Genomic DNA, 16235 nt, shown 5'->3' with positions numbered 1-16235 from the left:
GTCATTTCCAACATTAGCAATGTCTACACTTTATTTCTGATCAATTTGATATTTTAATAGACAAATGTGATTTTCTTTTTAAGGACATTTCTATGTGACCCCAAACTTTTGAACTGTGTGTCAGTTAAATATCACACACACAGTACCGATCAAAAATTGACACACCTACTCATTCCAGGAATTTTCTTTATTTTTACTATTTTCTACATTAGAATAATAGTGAAGACATCAAAACTGTGAAATAACACATATGGAATCATGTAGTAAACAACAAAGTGCTTTTTAAGTTAATTTGTGGAATTTCTTTCCTTAATGCGTTTGAGCCGATCAGTTGTGTTGTGACAAGGTAGGACTATCTTCTGTATACCCCCCTATTTGGTAAAAGACCAAGTCCATATTATGACAAGAACAGCTCAAATAAACAGAGAAACGACAGTCCATTATTACTTTAAGACATTAAGGTAGGTCAATCCGGAAAATTACAAGAACTTTGAACGTTTTTAAGTGTAGTCGCCATAACCATGAAGCGCTTTGATGAAACTGTCTCTGAGGACCGCCACAGGAAAGAAAGACCCAGAGTTACCTCTGCTGCAGAGGATAAGTTCATTTGAGTTACCAGCCTCAGATTGCAGCCCAAATAAATGCTTCACAGAGTTCAAGTAACACACATTTCAACTGTTCAGAGGAGACTGTGTGAATCAGGCTTCATGGTTGAATTGCTGCAAATAAACCACTACTAAAGGACACCAATAAGAAGAGACTTGCTTGGGCCAAGAAACATGAGCAATGGACATTAGACCGGTGGAAATCTATCCTTTGGTCTGAGTCCAAATCTGACATTTTTGGTTCCAACCGCTGTGTCTTTGTGAGACGCAGAGTAGGTGAACGGATGATCTCTGCACTTGTGGTTTTTCGCCATGAAGCAAGGAGGAGGAGGTGTGACGGTGTGTGGCTGCTTGGTTGGTGACACTAGGTGATTTATTTAGAATTCAAGGCACACTTAACCAGCATGGCTACCACAGCATTCTGCAGCGATACGCCATCCCATCTGGTTTGCGCATGGTGGGACTATCATTTGTTTTTCAACCGGACAACGACACAACACACCTCCAGGCTCTGTAAGGGCTATTTGACCAAGAAGGAGAGTGATGGAGTGCTGCATCAGATGACCTGGCCTCCACAATCACCTGACCTCAACCCAATTGAGATGGTTTGGGATAAGTTGGACCGTAGAGTGAAGGAAAAGCAGCCAACAAGTGCTCAGCGTATGTGGGAACCCCTTCAAGACTGTTGAAAAAGCATTCCTCATGAAGCTGGTTGAGAGAATGCCAAGACTGCAAAGCTGTCATCAAGGCAAAGAGTGGCTACTTTGAAGAATCTCACATATATTTTGATTTGTTTAACACCTTTTTGGCTACTACATGATTTCATATGTGTTATATCATAGTTTTGATTTCTTCACTATTGTTCTACGATGTAGAAAATATTAAAAATAAAGAAAAATCCTTGAATGAGTGTGTCCAAGCTTTGGATTGGTACTGTATATGACAGGAAAATCACGTTTTTTAAGTGCACTGGGTCTTTTAAAGTGATGAACATAAGGGAAGATGTAAATGCAATATTTACATGGCTTACATGTAAAGGTATACAAAATAATTGGTGGTTTACAGTACACGGTAAGAAAAACAATGCTTCACCACGAGCCTTCAGAGTTTATGAGCGGAACATAAAATGCATGTCATTTCATTAGTAGTCAGAGCAAGCTAAAGCAAAAGCATCACGGTCTCACAGAGATGGTGTAGACTCCCATGGTCCTCCTATCCCACAGCCATCTGAATCTGGCCTTGGAGGGACTCCACTTACAGTGACTGGTGGTGAAGTAGTAGAGCAGGGGGTCCAGACAGCTGTTGAGGCTGACAAGGGCCATTGTCACCCGCCGGGCATTGTAGATGGTGTTTGCATAGGGACAGTGCTGAATGACCCCTAGACGGCGGAGCAGATGCAGGAAGTGAACCACGTGGTAGGGCAGAAAGCAGAGTAGAGTGATAACGAGGATTGTGTAGATGACCCTCAGGGCTCCGCGGGCTGTGTTGGTCCGGATGAGAGCGATGCGCCGCGCCACCAGAGGGTAACACACCAGGATGACCACAGAGGGCAGTAGCGAGCCGACGACTAGACTGAATATGCTGTATGGCACCAGACGCCTGTCCCACTCTTTCTGGGAGAAGTTTTCAAAGCAGCTACGGTACTGGCTGTCCAGAGGTCCCACTAGGATGAAGGCCAGAACAGCTGCCCCCGCCACCACCCACACTGCTGCACTCACCAGTACAGTGCAACGTGAGTTCCGGAGCCTCAGATAAGTGTGAGGATAGGCGACGGCCACATATCGATCCACACAGATACAGGTCATGAAGGCGATGCTGATGTAGATGTTGGCGAAGAACAGTGTTCCTGTGATGCTGCAGGCCACATCTCCGAATACCCAGTCATTGCTGTTGCGGTGGTAGTGGATCTTGAAGGGCAGGGTGCAAAGGAAGGTGGTGTCAGCGAGGGCCAGGTTAATGACAAACACGTTAGAGGAGGTGCGGGGAGTTATCTTGAAGATGAACACATAGAGGGCTCCCACGTTGCCTGGCAGGCCCAGTGCCATCACCAGACTGTAGACGGCTGGGAAGAAGTAGAACTGGTAGTCTCTGGGGGTACTACAGTTGTCAGTTACATCTCCAACAGATGTATTCATTGTTTCAGGTTTGGTTATCAAAAGGAGCTTGTAGGTGACAGAACCAGTGGGAAAGTATATTCTGCTTTCCCTTGCTAATGATGCAACCTGTGGGGAAAGTGTTCAGTCAGATTATCAAACTGTTCTGTAAAAGTTGCGATAAACCTTGCCTGTAAAACAGAAACAGTGATATCACATCCTATCATCTGTTTGCTTGACACATGCAGTATCTTGCCAATATAATCAGAATTGTTGAAGCTTCCATTGTAAGAAAAAAAAGTTGCTGTTTGAATGATCTAAATTCAATTATGGTAATTGAATTGAAATTATCAAGATGTTTTTCCGCTTATGAATCTCATGACTGTTCTGTGACTAGGCTACAATTCTTTAACTATGACCAAATAATGTAAAGTGTGTTGGTAAAAGATGGTATGTTTAAAGAAAAAAGTACTTACATAGTTTGTGAAGAACTCTTCAAAAAAAGTCAAACTACTACAGTAGGCTACTTCACGTGAACACTAATCAAACACATTGTCTGTTTTCCCCCCTTCACCTTCATATATGAGCTGATGTCATCACAGGGGTTGGAAAATCTTTGTTAGCTCTGGGTAGTTTAGTGGGTGCTGCTTGGTGCCGAATGAAGACACAGGAAACTGTCAGTGTATGTTTTGTTTCAGACAAACCACACTGAAAAAACCCACCATCCTGTCAAGGAAAGTGTTGCTTCGGTATTTTTAGTTGAAGGTGTTAGAAGACGCATCATTTATAACAGTATATGACTAGCTGTCAACACATAGAAGCAAGCCTTTGTCACAAAGTCGGTTTAAGACTGGACAATCTGAATTTGTTTTTCCTTGACGTAATATTAAATCATCTTCTTAGAGAAATGTTTTAACTTGCATGCTACTAATGATAGTTTATTGGTTCCTTGATACTTTACTGTACTGTACTTCACTAGTTGTGCCCTCACTAAATTATGCTATGCTTGCCAAATTGATTTTAGGTTTATTTCAACATCTTGGTACATATTAGAAACATACATAAAGTGTGATGTCACACCATAAAACTGGTGAGAAATGATCAGCCTAACTAGATGGACAGTGCACCATCAAGTCATAAGTCATGAACAACAAACTGGCATACTACTAAAGCCTTATTTATGTATTAAGTGATAAAGAGTGTCAGTTTGAGAGCTCTTGCCAAGAAAGATGACTTGTAGAGTGGCTTTTCAATAAAAACTATTGTCTTGGCTTGAACTCAGTGTAGTGTGTTTGTTATGATGCTATTCTGGGTGTCTTGACTCTTCTTTAACGCTGGGGGGCGCTTAACACAAACCAAATGTCCCTTACTGCTGGTCATATCATTGCTTGCAGCATAGCAACAAGCCATATCCACAGATTGTAAAGCGAAATTCTAAAGCATGATTATTGAGCACGGATTTTGATCCCAAATATTTGCTGTTAGGGGCTTTATGGGTGCTAATGTACTGAGGTTTATCGTTTAAAAAAATATTTAATCCGAATAGAACGACGTTGAGATTAAAGTCATTATTGTGTTCATTATTTTGAGTTATGCTCTTAAGATGATGATTAAATATACACAACAATACACTGTATATCATCATCATTATATAACCAGAAATACATGTATCTTTCACCCTCTTTGATGCCTGGAATGTTACTGAAATCCATTATTGGTTTGTACTGTAAGGGTTGTTTCAAGAGAATAATCAGATACTGTTGATGTTGTGGACTATTCCTGAACCTCAAGACAGCACAGTTTTGGACCTGGTTACAAGAACAGATGGGAAATCCCCTCCACCACCACCAGGGAGAATCCAACACAGCCAGGGTCAGTTGGCCACTGGTAGGAATCACAGGCCAGATGTACTGTTGTCTACCTGGCCAAACACACACAGACCGTCACAATGAACTGCTGATGAGTCATAGAATCAGGAAGTAGCTCTCTCCCTCATCCCACCCTCTCCTCCAGCCTCCCTTCCCTCTCTGCTGCATCATCGCCTAGCAACACTGCTGTTCTACTCACAAGTCTCCCTCTGTCTTTCCCACCAGCCCCAAGAAGAGCACTGCCTCTATCAGTGTAATTTTACCACAACCACGGGACACTAGGTCATTTGATGGTAACTCCATACATTCTTTCTTATACCAAGAGATGTATTATGTACTAAGTAGAATATTTGAAAGTTTAATAATGAATAAGTTTGAAAAGTGGGCTGAGTGCTCATAAGTGCTTAGTATGGAATTTCTGCTTTCAGATGAGGGTCAGAAATCATACATATTTACCAATGGTGTGAGGAGACAATCGTTGTGGAGACACAATGTGTATGTGTCAGATTGAGGGGTTGGAGACTAGCAGCTGAGTATAGCCTGCAGCTTGTCTTGTCCTACTTTCCCCAGAAAAACAAAGTGCATCACAACCTACAGACAGACATTCACCTTCCAAGTCATACCTCATTGGTTCTCAGAATAATTTAAATGAACGGCAGTCAGAGACAATGATTTTTAGAACACTTACATTGATCTTGGAATCTACACAATAAAGCACTCGTCTCATGTTTAACAGTTTCCTGGGTAATTGGCCTAATGCTCATCTCAACTACACTCCACTCTCTCATCTCAGAGCAGTTCACTTGTATTATTCATGGGCTGTTCATTTAATAGTTTTCTTTTCCTCTCTGAAAATGACTATACAGTACTTTTCAGTTATTCAAGGGACAATAAAAGCATGGAATCTGACATGCCTATTTTAGAGGAAGTGTTTTAGCATTCTGTACTTCCTGGTCAAAGGAGCTGTGTGCATTTGAAATGAGTTCCTTTAGTTCAGAAGTAGAAGGGAAGAGTACATGTATAAGGAAACATTATGTACAATATAATGAATGATGCTCAGCAACTATGAGTTCAGGTCCTAAGAATGTCCCAGAAATCATACTTTCAACCATATATATGCTGTATCTATGTCCTTCCACGAAGCTACAGTTGAAGTCGGAAGTTTACATAACACTTAAGTTGGAGTCATTAAAACTCGCTTTTCAACCACTCCACAAATTTCTTGTAAACAAACTATAGTTTTGTCATGTCGGGTAGGACATCTACTTTGTGCATGACACAAGTATTTTTTCCAACAATTGTTTACAGACGGATTATTTCACTTATAATTCACTGTATCACAATTCCACTGGGTCAGAAGTTTACATACACTAAATTGACTGTGCCCTTAAACAGCTTGAAAAATGTCCAAAAATGATGTCATGGCTTTAGAAGTTTCTGATAGGCTAATTGACATAATTTGAGTCAATTAGAGGTGTACCTGTGGATGTATTTCAAGGCCTACCTTCAAACTCAGTGCCTCTTTGCTTGACATCATGGGAAAATCAATAAGAAATCAGCCAAGACCTCAGAAAAAAATTTGTAGACCTCCACAAATTTGGTCCATCCTTGGGAGCAATTTCCAAACGCCTGAAGGTACCACGTTCATCTGTACAAACAATAGTAGGCAAGTATAAACACCATGGGACCACGCAGCCGTCATACAACTCAGGAAGGAGACGCGTTCTGTCTCCTAGAGATGAACGTACTTTGGTGCGAAATGTGCAAATCAATCGCAGAACAACAGCAAAGGACCTTGTGAAGATGCTGGAGGAAACAGGTAGAAAAGTATCTATATCCACAGTAAAATTAGTCCTATATCGACAGAACCTGGAAGGCCGCTCAGCAAGGAAGCCACTGCTCCAAAACCACCATAAAAAACCCAAAGCATACTTCCAAAGTTGTGGCAAAATGGCTTAAGGACAACAAAGTCAAGGTATTGGAGTGGCCATCACAAAGCCCTGACCTCAATCCTATAGAAAATTTGTGGGCAGAACTGAAAAAGCGTGTGCGAGCAAGGAGGCCTACAAACTTGACTCAGTTACACCAGCTCTGTCAGGAGGAATGGGCCAAAATTCACACAACTTATTGTGGGAAGCTTGTGGAAGGCTACCCGAAACGTTTGACCCAAGTTACACAATTTAAAGGCAATGGTACCAAATACTAATTGAGTGTATGTAAACTTGTGACCCACTGGGAATGTGATGAAAGAAATAAAAGCTGAACTCAATCATTCTCTGTACTATTATTCTGACATTTCACATTCTTAAAATAAAATGGTAATCCTAACTGATGTAAAACAGGGAATTTTTACTAGGATTAAATGTCAGGAATTGTGAAAAACTGAGTTTAAATGTATTTGGCTAAGGTGTATGTAAACTTCTGACTTCAACTGTATGTCTTTGTATCTATCTCTATGGTCAACCTTATTTTTTTTAGGAGAACTTACCCTCTGAAGTCATTCATAAAAACAAAATTTCAAAGACCTGTCACTTGGGGATTGATATGGATTTATCTTATGAATATTTGATCAGTTGAAAGTAGTATCCTTTGTCCCTGGTCCAGCTCTTCTGACTGTGACCCCAACTAATGTTAGCCAGCCTTGGCTTCAGAAGGATACTGCTCTTGTCTTGCGTTCAGAATCAGTAGCCCATTGATTATGACAGCTCTGCTATTGACTTTGAAACTACTTCCCTTGCAGCACAGGGACCTTGTCTAAAGCAAAGAGGATTTGCTTGCCTGGCATTGGTTGTCAGTTGAGACGCCTTAAGTAATTAAGCTTACCTAGGCTAACACGACTAACACACAATGGAGCCAAGGTCAAAACTTTTAATGGCTTTTACTACTGCAGAGATTTAGGCCTGCTTTTCCATAGGCTACTTTTGAAGGTTGACAAACTGAAAGGGACTCAACAGAGTTGTGGTTAGTGCCTGGTTCTCTCCCTGGGTCTATATACTGTAAACTACTTTCTAGGTGTCCATGCGATGAATTTATATGGATGAATATCCATTTTAAGCTTAAATATCTGTATAAATATACATTTTAAGGTTAAATATATGGATAAATAACCATTTTAAATGTTATCTTGAAAGTATATTTGAAGAGACATGCCACTACATTACACCTACCCTGAAGAAGTGCATTACAGAACCAGTAGTGCATATGATTCACCTGCACTATATGATCATCACATTTACTTGTCACCCAACATCAACATGTTTTGACAGTGTCATATTTAATGCAAATTATTGCGTGAATATACTGTATAATGTACTTGAAGGAGTGTGATGAAGATCTCATTTATAATTTATGGTCCACTCTTCAACATTTGACAATTTATTTGTATTAACTTTTTACTAGTTTACAGTTTTGTTAGAAGTAGTTTGTACATACTCTACTCTATCTTACTATGTAATGTCTGTTCATTGCACCCAAGAAATGTGATAGTTGTATGTATGGTATTCATCTCATACATTAGACACTACCAACAAATCCAAAGTTGTTGGGATGAAAACATTTAGTCTGATGTTATTCAGTCCCTGACTGTAGGTGTTCGCCTTGACTTCAGTCTTGGCTCTCTGTTGGCTTGCTTACTGTAGCCAATGCAGAGTTGGCATGTCACACACAAACTGCAGAGAGAAGAAACGGCGGGAGCAGTTGGACTGAAAGATTTACGAGACTTGGTAATCAACGTTAACAGGACCACTGAATAAATCATAGCTGCTGTTAGCATGCTGTCTAAGTGCCTCTGGCAGGTTCCATACTTCATGGATAAAGAATACAGCATCATGCTAGCTTGACCTACAGAGAGCAAGAGGGCATGACACGTCTTAGAGAAATGTAGAAAATATAAATAATGTAATGATGTTAATCAATAAAATTTGCATGATTGATAACATGCTCACCCAGGTTATTTCTCAAATGTACTTGGATGCGTAATCCTCATAGTAAATACTTTCAGTAATCATAATTTTACAATAAATGTATTGGGCTATGATGATAAATAATGAACTATCACAAAGGAAGCTCCTCCCGGTAGAACAGCTCAGTTCATTATCTGTAGCATCCTCAGTGACTTAATTAAGTTGTAGACAGCATTCACCTAGCTTGATTCTGTTGGTTGTCTGAGGTAATGTGAAACTACAACTGGTGCTGATGATGAACCGATGGCATATCCTGGTGATCATCCTTGGAGAGATTCTCTCTGTTATGCAAGTAGTAGAGTAAATTCAAACATCTGGTATGCAATGGTGTCTTGATCCTTCACACTACTGCACACTTGATACTACAGAAGAACGCAGCAGTTTTGACAATTGCTGGAAAGTTCAAAGGGCTCAGTTGGAAACTGAAACAGTGACTGTCATTAGTTCTTTATGAAAGATAAGGGCTGTTTACACAGCAGAGAGGAAGATGAACCCAGACCTTCAATATCTTGGTGCTTCTTCATTTTTCACATTATCTTTCCCTCTGTAGGAGATAAAGACTGTTAGGTAAAAAGCTGACATCATGGGGAATTTATTTATATATATTTTTTTCACCTTTATTTAACCAGAACAAGTTCTCATTTACAACTGCAACCTGGCCAAGATAAAGCAAAGCAGTGCAACAAAAACAACAACACAGAGTTACACATAAACAAACGTACAGTCAATAACACTATAGAAAAATCTATGTACAGTGTGTGCAAATGTAGAAGATTAGGGAGGTAAGGCAATAAATAGGCCAAAGAGGCGAAATAATTACAATTTAGCATTAACACTGGAGTGATAGATGTGCAGATGATGATGTGCAAGTAGAAATACTGGGGTGCAAAAGAGCAAGAAGATAAATAACAATATGGGGATGAGGTAGTAGGGTGTGCTATTTACAGATTGCTGTGTACAGGTACAGTGATAGGTAAGCTGCTCTGACAGCTGATGCCTAAAGTTAGAGAGGGAGATATAAGTTTCCAGCTTCAGCGATTTTTGCAATTCGTTCCAGTCATTGGCAGCAGAGAACTGGAAGGAAAGGCGGCCAAAGTAAGTGATGGCATTGAGGATGACCAGTGAAATATTCCTGCTGGAGCGCGTGCTACCGGTGGGTGTTGCTATGGTGACCAGTGAGCTGAGATAAGGCGGGGCTTTACCTAGCAAAGACTTATAGATGACCTGGAGCCAGTGGGTTTGGCGACAAATATGTAGCGAGGGCCAGCCAACGAGAGCATACAGGTTGCAGTGGTGGTTAGTATATGGGGCTTTGGTGACAAAACGGATGGCACTGTGATAGATTACATCCAGTTTGCTGAGTAGAGTGTTGGAGGCTATTTTGTAAATGACATCGCCAAAGTCAAGGATCAGTAGGATAGTCAGTTTTACGAGGGTATGTTTGGCAGCATGAGTGAAGGAGGCTTTGTTACTGGAAGCCGATTCTAGATTTAATTTTGGATTGGAGATGCTTAATGTGAGTCTGGAAGGAGAGTTTACAGTCTAACCAGACACCTAGGTATTTGTAGTTGTCCACATGTTCTAAGTCAGAACCGTCCAGAGTAGTGATGCTAGTTGGGCGGGCGGGTCATCAATAGATGACCTTCTTTGCGAGGCATTGGAAAACCTCCCTGGTCTTTGCCATTGAATCTGTGCTTGTGTAACAGTATAACTTTAGTCCGTCCCCTCGCGAACCAGGGACCCTCTGCACACATCAACAACAGTCACCCACGAAGCATCGTTACCCATCGCTCCACAAAAGCCGCGGCCCTTGCAGAGCAAGGGGAACCACTACTGCAAGGTCTCAAAGCGAGTGACGTCACCGATTGAAACGCTATTAGCGCGCACCACCGCTAACTAGCTAGCCATTTCACATCGGTTACATTTGAAATTCACTGGTGTTTATTAACATGATTTTTAAATGACTACCCCACACATAATTGTATGTGTGGTGTACAGAGATGGGTAGTCATTTAAAAATCATGTTAAACACCATTGTTGCTCACAGAGTGCATGCAACTTATTATCTGACTTGATAAGCACAGTTTTACTCCTGAAGTTATTTAGGATTGCCATAGCAAAGGGGTTCAATACATTTCAGCTTTTCATTTTTTATTAATTTGTAAACATTTCTAAAAACATAATTCCACTTTGACGTTATTGGGTATTGTGTGTAGATCAGTGACACACAATCTACATTTAATCCATTTTAAATTCAAACTGTAACACAACAAAATGTGGAAGAAGTCAAGAGGTGTGATACTTTATGAAGGCATTGTACTAGGATAGTAGAAAGGAGAGAGCCAAACTAGGTCTCCTTCCCAGACACCCACATCTCACGATAATTCCACACTGCTGCTGTGCTTGTGTCTGCCATGAGAGGGCCATCAAAAAATAAAATAAATCTGAGCCGACAGCTACCCTTCCTCTCACAATTCAGAGGCATACATTTTACATTTTTCTGCACTCTCTGTGGTGGATGCCACGCAGTCACTGACTGTGTCTGAAACAGAAGCAGAGGACGGGTCTTGAGTAGTGCAGTACAGTATAGTGGAAGTCAACCTATGCTTATACAGTCTTATTTGTCTATCCACTGCACTCTGAGGCCAAGATTTCATGTTAGTACCACTTTTTTCTTACCGTTGTCTGAATAAAAGGACCCAATGAACTGATGATGTACATAAAATGTCAGCTCACCATGATCTTTTTTGTCAGTGGTGGAGAAAGTAACCAATTGTCATACTTGAGTAAAAGTAAAGATATCTTAATAGAAAATGACTCAAGTCACCCAGTAAAATACTACTTGAGTAAAAGTCTAAAAATATTTGGTTTTAAATATACTTAAAGAGCCACGGAACACACCGATTGGCACGTGTATTTTTCTGTTGCTCATTAGAAATACGAGATTGGTTAATGATGTTTGTCCCCCCTGAGACACTGTAGACTTGAAAGTCTTGTTCACTTTCTCAAAATCCCCAGAATGAATCTAAAATGACTCAAGAAATCTGTCATTAATTTTGACATTTTTGCCGAGGATGTTTTATTTGCGCAATTTTACATATAACTAATTTGTTTGGTGCAGTATTTCTCAAGTAAAAAAATATGCGACGTGTTTTCTTATGTAACAAAGTCGGGACGCTGGGCAGGTCTGTTTTACTGTCTATATTATTGTATTGAGAGCAATCACCGCAGCTGTTCACCCCATGTTAGTGGGCGAGCGTACATCGTCAAATCCAAACCCAACCTTAATTTACCTGTTGTGACGCATGGATGTTCCAAACTCTGTTTTAGATGAGACTGACTTTATGACCAAAATTATCCTATTTACACTTTGTTGTCAATTTTGACAATAGAATAACTGTTTCCGACTCCTTGTTTTTAAAGGGATTTGTTGCTTTTTAAAGGCAGTTGCTCTTTAAGTATCAAAATCAAATGTAATTGCTCAAATATTCTTAAGTATCAAAAGTAAAAGTATTAATCTTTTCAAATTTCTTATATTAAGCAAACCAGACTGCACGTAATTTTTTTTTTTTTCGGGTAGCCAGGGGCACACCAGCACTCAGACATTAAGTATTTGTGTTTAGTCTGTCCACCAGATCTGTCACGTTCTGACCTTAGTTACTTTGTTTTGTCTTTTGTTTTAGTATGGTCAGGGTGTGAGTTGGGTGGGTTGTCTATGTTAGTTTTTCTATGATTTTCTATTTCTGTGTTTGGCCTGATATGGTTCTCAATCAGAGGCAGCTGTCAATCGTTGTCCCTGACTGGGAACCATATTTAGGTAGCCTGTTTTCTGTTGAGTTTTGTGGATGGTTATTTTCAGTCTTTGTGTGTCTGCACCAGACAGAACTGTTTTCGGTTGTTTCTTTGTTATTTTGTTATTCAGTGTTCTGTTTGATGATTATTAAACATCATGAACACTTACCATGCTGCACCTTGGTCCTCACCTTCTTCCACTGACGACAGCTGTTACAAGATCAGAGGCAGTAGGGATGACCAAGGATGTTCTCTTGATAAGTGCGTGAATTGGACCATTTTCCTGTCCTGCTAAGCATTCAAAATTTAACTAGTACTCTTGGGTGTCAGGGAAAATATAAAGTAAAAATTACATTATCTTCTTTAGGAATGTAGTGGAGTAAAAGTTGTCAAAATATAAATAGTAAAGTACAGATACCCCCCAAAAACGACTTAAGTAGTACTTTAAAGTATTGTTACTTAAGTACTTTACACCACTGCTTTGTGCCTATGGATCTATGTACAGTATGTCCAGAGGTGCAGGGCTTTTTTTCTTTTTTTCTCTCTTTCTCTGCATGTTCTCGTCATGCAAGAAGTTTCCTTCTAATATCTCACCCCAAGTGTTCAAATCAGTCTGCTGACTCAACAGCTTTCGAAAAGCTCTGAATGTATAAGGAACAGGAAAGGCTTTGATCTCAGAGGAAGAAACGGAGCAAGGGATGAGAGAGAGAGAGAGGCCTTGATTTGAGCAAGTCTAATTTTAGGCCATGAAGCGATGGAGGACGCTTATGTAAGACAGACACATGGGGGTGCAGCATGCAGGGATGCTACTTTTGTGAAAGACTAACAAACTCCACAACACCTGCTCCAGTAGAACACATTCCTCTATCCTCTTCCTGACTGAAGGACAGAAAACCCAAGTAGCCTCCCCAAATGTCAGATACATAGGTTGAAACACAGTATTTGTAATGGGAAAGAGACACGTTTACAGATCAACAAGGGAAGGAAAAGGTTAGTAAATGTAATTTTCAGACAGCCCCCCAAATTGTTTAGGTGTTTATTTTTGGCATCTGCTTTAGAGTCAATCACCAAATTTCAATCATGATTACTCCTTGGGTTGCATCTGGCAAAGCTCTAATAACTATATCTTTCAATCACAATTTAAACAAATGCCTTCCCTCTATATTTCCATTCACACATATTAAAATCTGTCATATATAATCCAATATAATCCCACTCCTGGACCACAGCCTATAGGGAGGAGGTCAGAGACCTCAAAGTGTTCAAGACAAAGGAGATAATTAAGGATTACAGGAAAAAGAGGACCCGAGCACACCCCCATTCTCATCGACGCCCTGTAGTGGAGCAGGTTGAGAGCTTCAAGTTCCTTGGTGTCCACATCACCAACGAACTAACACGGTCCAAGCACACCAAGACAGCTGTGAAGAGGGCACGACAAAACATATTCCCCCTCAGAAGACTGAAAAGATTTGGCATGGGTCCTCAGATCCTCAAAAGGTTCTACAGCTGCACCATCGAGAGCATCCTGACTGGTTGCATAACTGCCTGGTATGGCAACTGCTTGGCCTATGACCGCAAGGCACTACAGAGGGTAGTGTGTACGGCCCAGTACATCACTGGGGCCAAGCTTCCTGCCATCCAGGACCTCTACACCAGGGGGTGTCAGAGGAAGGCCCTAAAGAGGAGACTCCATCCACCCTAGTCATAGACTGTTCTCTCTGCTACCGCACAGCAAGCGGTACTGGAGCACCAAGTCTAGGGCCAAGGGGCTTCTAAACAGCTTCTACCCCCAAGCCATAAGACTCATGAACATCTAATCAAATGGCTACCCAGACTATTTGCATTGCCCCCCCCCTTTTACACCGCTGCTACTCTGTTGTTATCAATGCATAGTCACTTTAATAACTCTACCCACATGTACATATTACCTCAACTTACCGGTGCCCCCGCACATTGACTCTGTACCGGTACCCCCCTGTGTATAGTCTCGCTATTGTTATTTTACTGCTGCTCTTGAATTATTTGTTACTTTTATTTCTTATTCTTACTCATATATATTTTTTAACTGCATTGATGGTTAGGGGCTCGTAAGTTAGCATTTCACTGTAAGGTCTACACCTGTTGTATTTGGTGCATGTGACTAATAAGATTTGATTTGACAGGAGCCAAATTTTATCTGACTTTTAAAATGAAATGGTCTTCAAAGTTGAATCAACAGTTGTGTCATTGAATCACATCACTTGAATAAACTGTAGGAAATGTTATGGTTTCTAGAGTCTATCCCATGATAGGAATGTATGCATCCTATACTACTACACCCCTTATCACACCCCAAACAAAAGGGGGATTAATTCAGTTCTCGTGACTTCATGCTTACATCTCCGTGACTAAACCAAGGTAGTCAGGCCATATCTTGACTAGCAGCAATTCATCCAGCTAGTCAAGACATCTCTTCCTCAGCAGAGTAGCGAGGCAAGGACCCGGGTGGGGGTGAGATCATTCCTATTCAGGGTCACAGCTAGCCTCTGAAAGCAGGAATAAGAAGGAACAATAGTGTTCCATAAAAGGCTGCAGTGAAACCCCTAGCACTTTCTCCCCACGGCCTTCCCATTTCCTGTGAATGAATAATATCCTATTTTTGGCCTTACCTAGAGGGATGGGGAGGGAAATGGATAATGCACTTGAAATACAGTATTCTATATTTACAAGATTTTCATTGAACAGCTGGCAGATATTTCTCTCATCTTTAATTTATACACCTGATATGCATTTCTTCCCAATAAATTCTTTAGGTTGTTAGTGAAAGAGTAGATTTATTTTGATACAGTGTATGTAATATTTGCTGTTTAATGCCCAGAAGCCAGAAGATCATGTTGCCTGGGTATATATTATATTTGTTAGTGTTTAATTAATGTGTTACACAGAAATAGAAGTAAAGCTGAAAGATCATTATGTAATGAACACAAGGGGAGACAGAGGCCTGGTTTCAAGCGCAGGGCGCAGCAGGTGTTTATTGCAAAGGACCACAGGAGGAGGCAGGTTGCTGGGTCCAGGGGCAGGCAGAAGGTCATACACAGGGTGTCCAAAAGGGCAACAAAACAGGCAGGGAAAAGGCTAGTAGCGTAGTCTGGGAGATCAGGCAATAGGTAGTACAGGCAGGGAATAGGCAAAAACTACCATACATGGGAAATCTAGCGCTCTGAAAGACATGTGTCACAAAACAAACAATACCTCACAGTGATTGGGTGCAAGGAACTGAACTAAATAGTGTGTGATAATGACATACAGGTGTGTGAACAGGTGATTGGGATCTGGAGAGTGAGCTGTGTTCAGGGGATCTAGGTGTTTGAGAGTGTGAGCTGGAAAGTGGACTGGGAAGTGAGCTGCGTTCAGGGGATCTACGTGTTTGAGGGTGTGAGTTGGAAGCAGACGTTACACATTAGTTGATAGGCCACTTTAGAATCAACAATCTGATATGAGCTGTGTGTGGACAACATTGTCAAAGAACAGATTTGATGATGACAAAACCAACCCACTGTACTGAGGGGTGTTAAATTCCAGATTAACAGTGGAGATTTATGTACAGCTCTAGAGCTCCTAAACGTATCTTGAACCAGAGCCATCCCAGATCTTAGCATCTTCTCTGCATCAGTTATCACATTGGGCCACCAGGGCTGAACTCCCTCTTAATATCATGTTTCTCTGTGAGAATCTGGTTTCCTGGTGAAGGTGTTGCAGACAGATCTCACCAGAGATTGGCACTGTGGAAAAGAGGAATTTAGCTGTGCTTCAGTCAAGGACTGCCAGCTGTGAGGGGCCAATGGTCATCTGACTGTGAATACAGAGACAAGAAAGGAAACTCCAAACTCTAAACATTTAATTCACACTCTCTCAGATACACTCTAGTATACTGAC

At 40.9% G+C, this 16235-nt stretch overlaps 1 protein-coding gene across 1 annotated transcript; it reads right to left on the bottom strand.

The window, feature by feature from the left end:
* Nucleotides 1-1472: 1472 nt before the first annotated feature.
* Nucleotides 1473-3341, bottom strand: LOC129829792 (lysophosphatidic acid receptor 6). The gene is made up of 2 exons (XM_055891717.1): nt 3175-3341; nt 1473-2827 (listed from the first exon to the last, which is right to left on the bottom strand). The coding sequence occupies exon 2, from the start codon at nt 2738-2740 to the stop codon at nt 1778-1780; it is 963 nt and encodes a 320-aa protein (XP_055747692.1). The 5' UTR covers nt 2741-2827; nt 3175-3341; the 3' UTR covers nt 1473-1777.
* Nucleotides 3342-16235: the final 12894 nt, after the last annotated feature.

The sequence above is a fragment of the Salvelinus fontinalis genome, chromosome 31 (assembly GCF_029448725.1).
Source record: "Salvelinus fontinalis isolate EN_2023a chromosome 31, ASM2944872v1, whole genome shotgun sequence".
Classification (NCBI taxonomy): domain Eukaryota; kingdom Metazoa; phylum Chordata; class Actinopteri; order Salmoniformes; family Salmonidae; genus Salvelinus; species Salvelinus fontinalis.
This window is presented reverse-complemented; position numbering and strand designations above follow the sequence as displayed.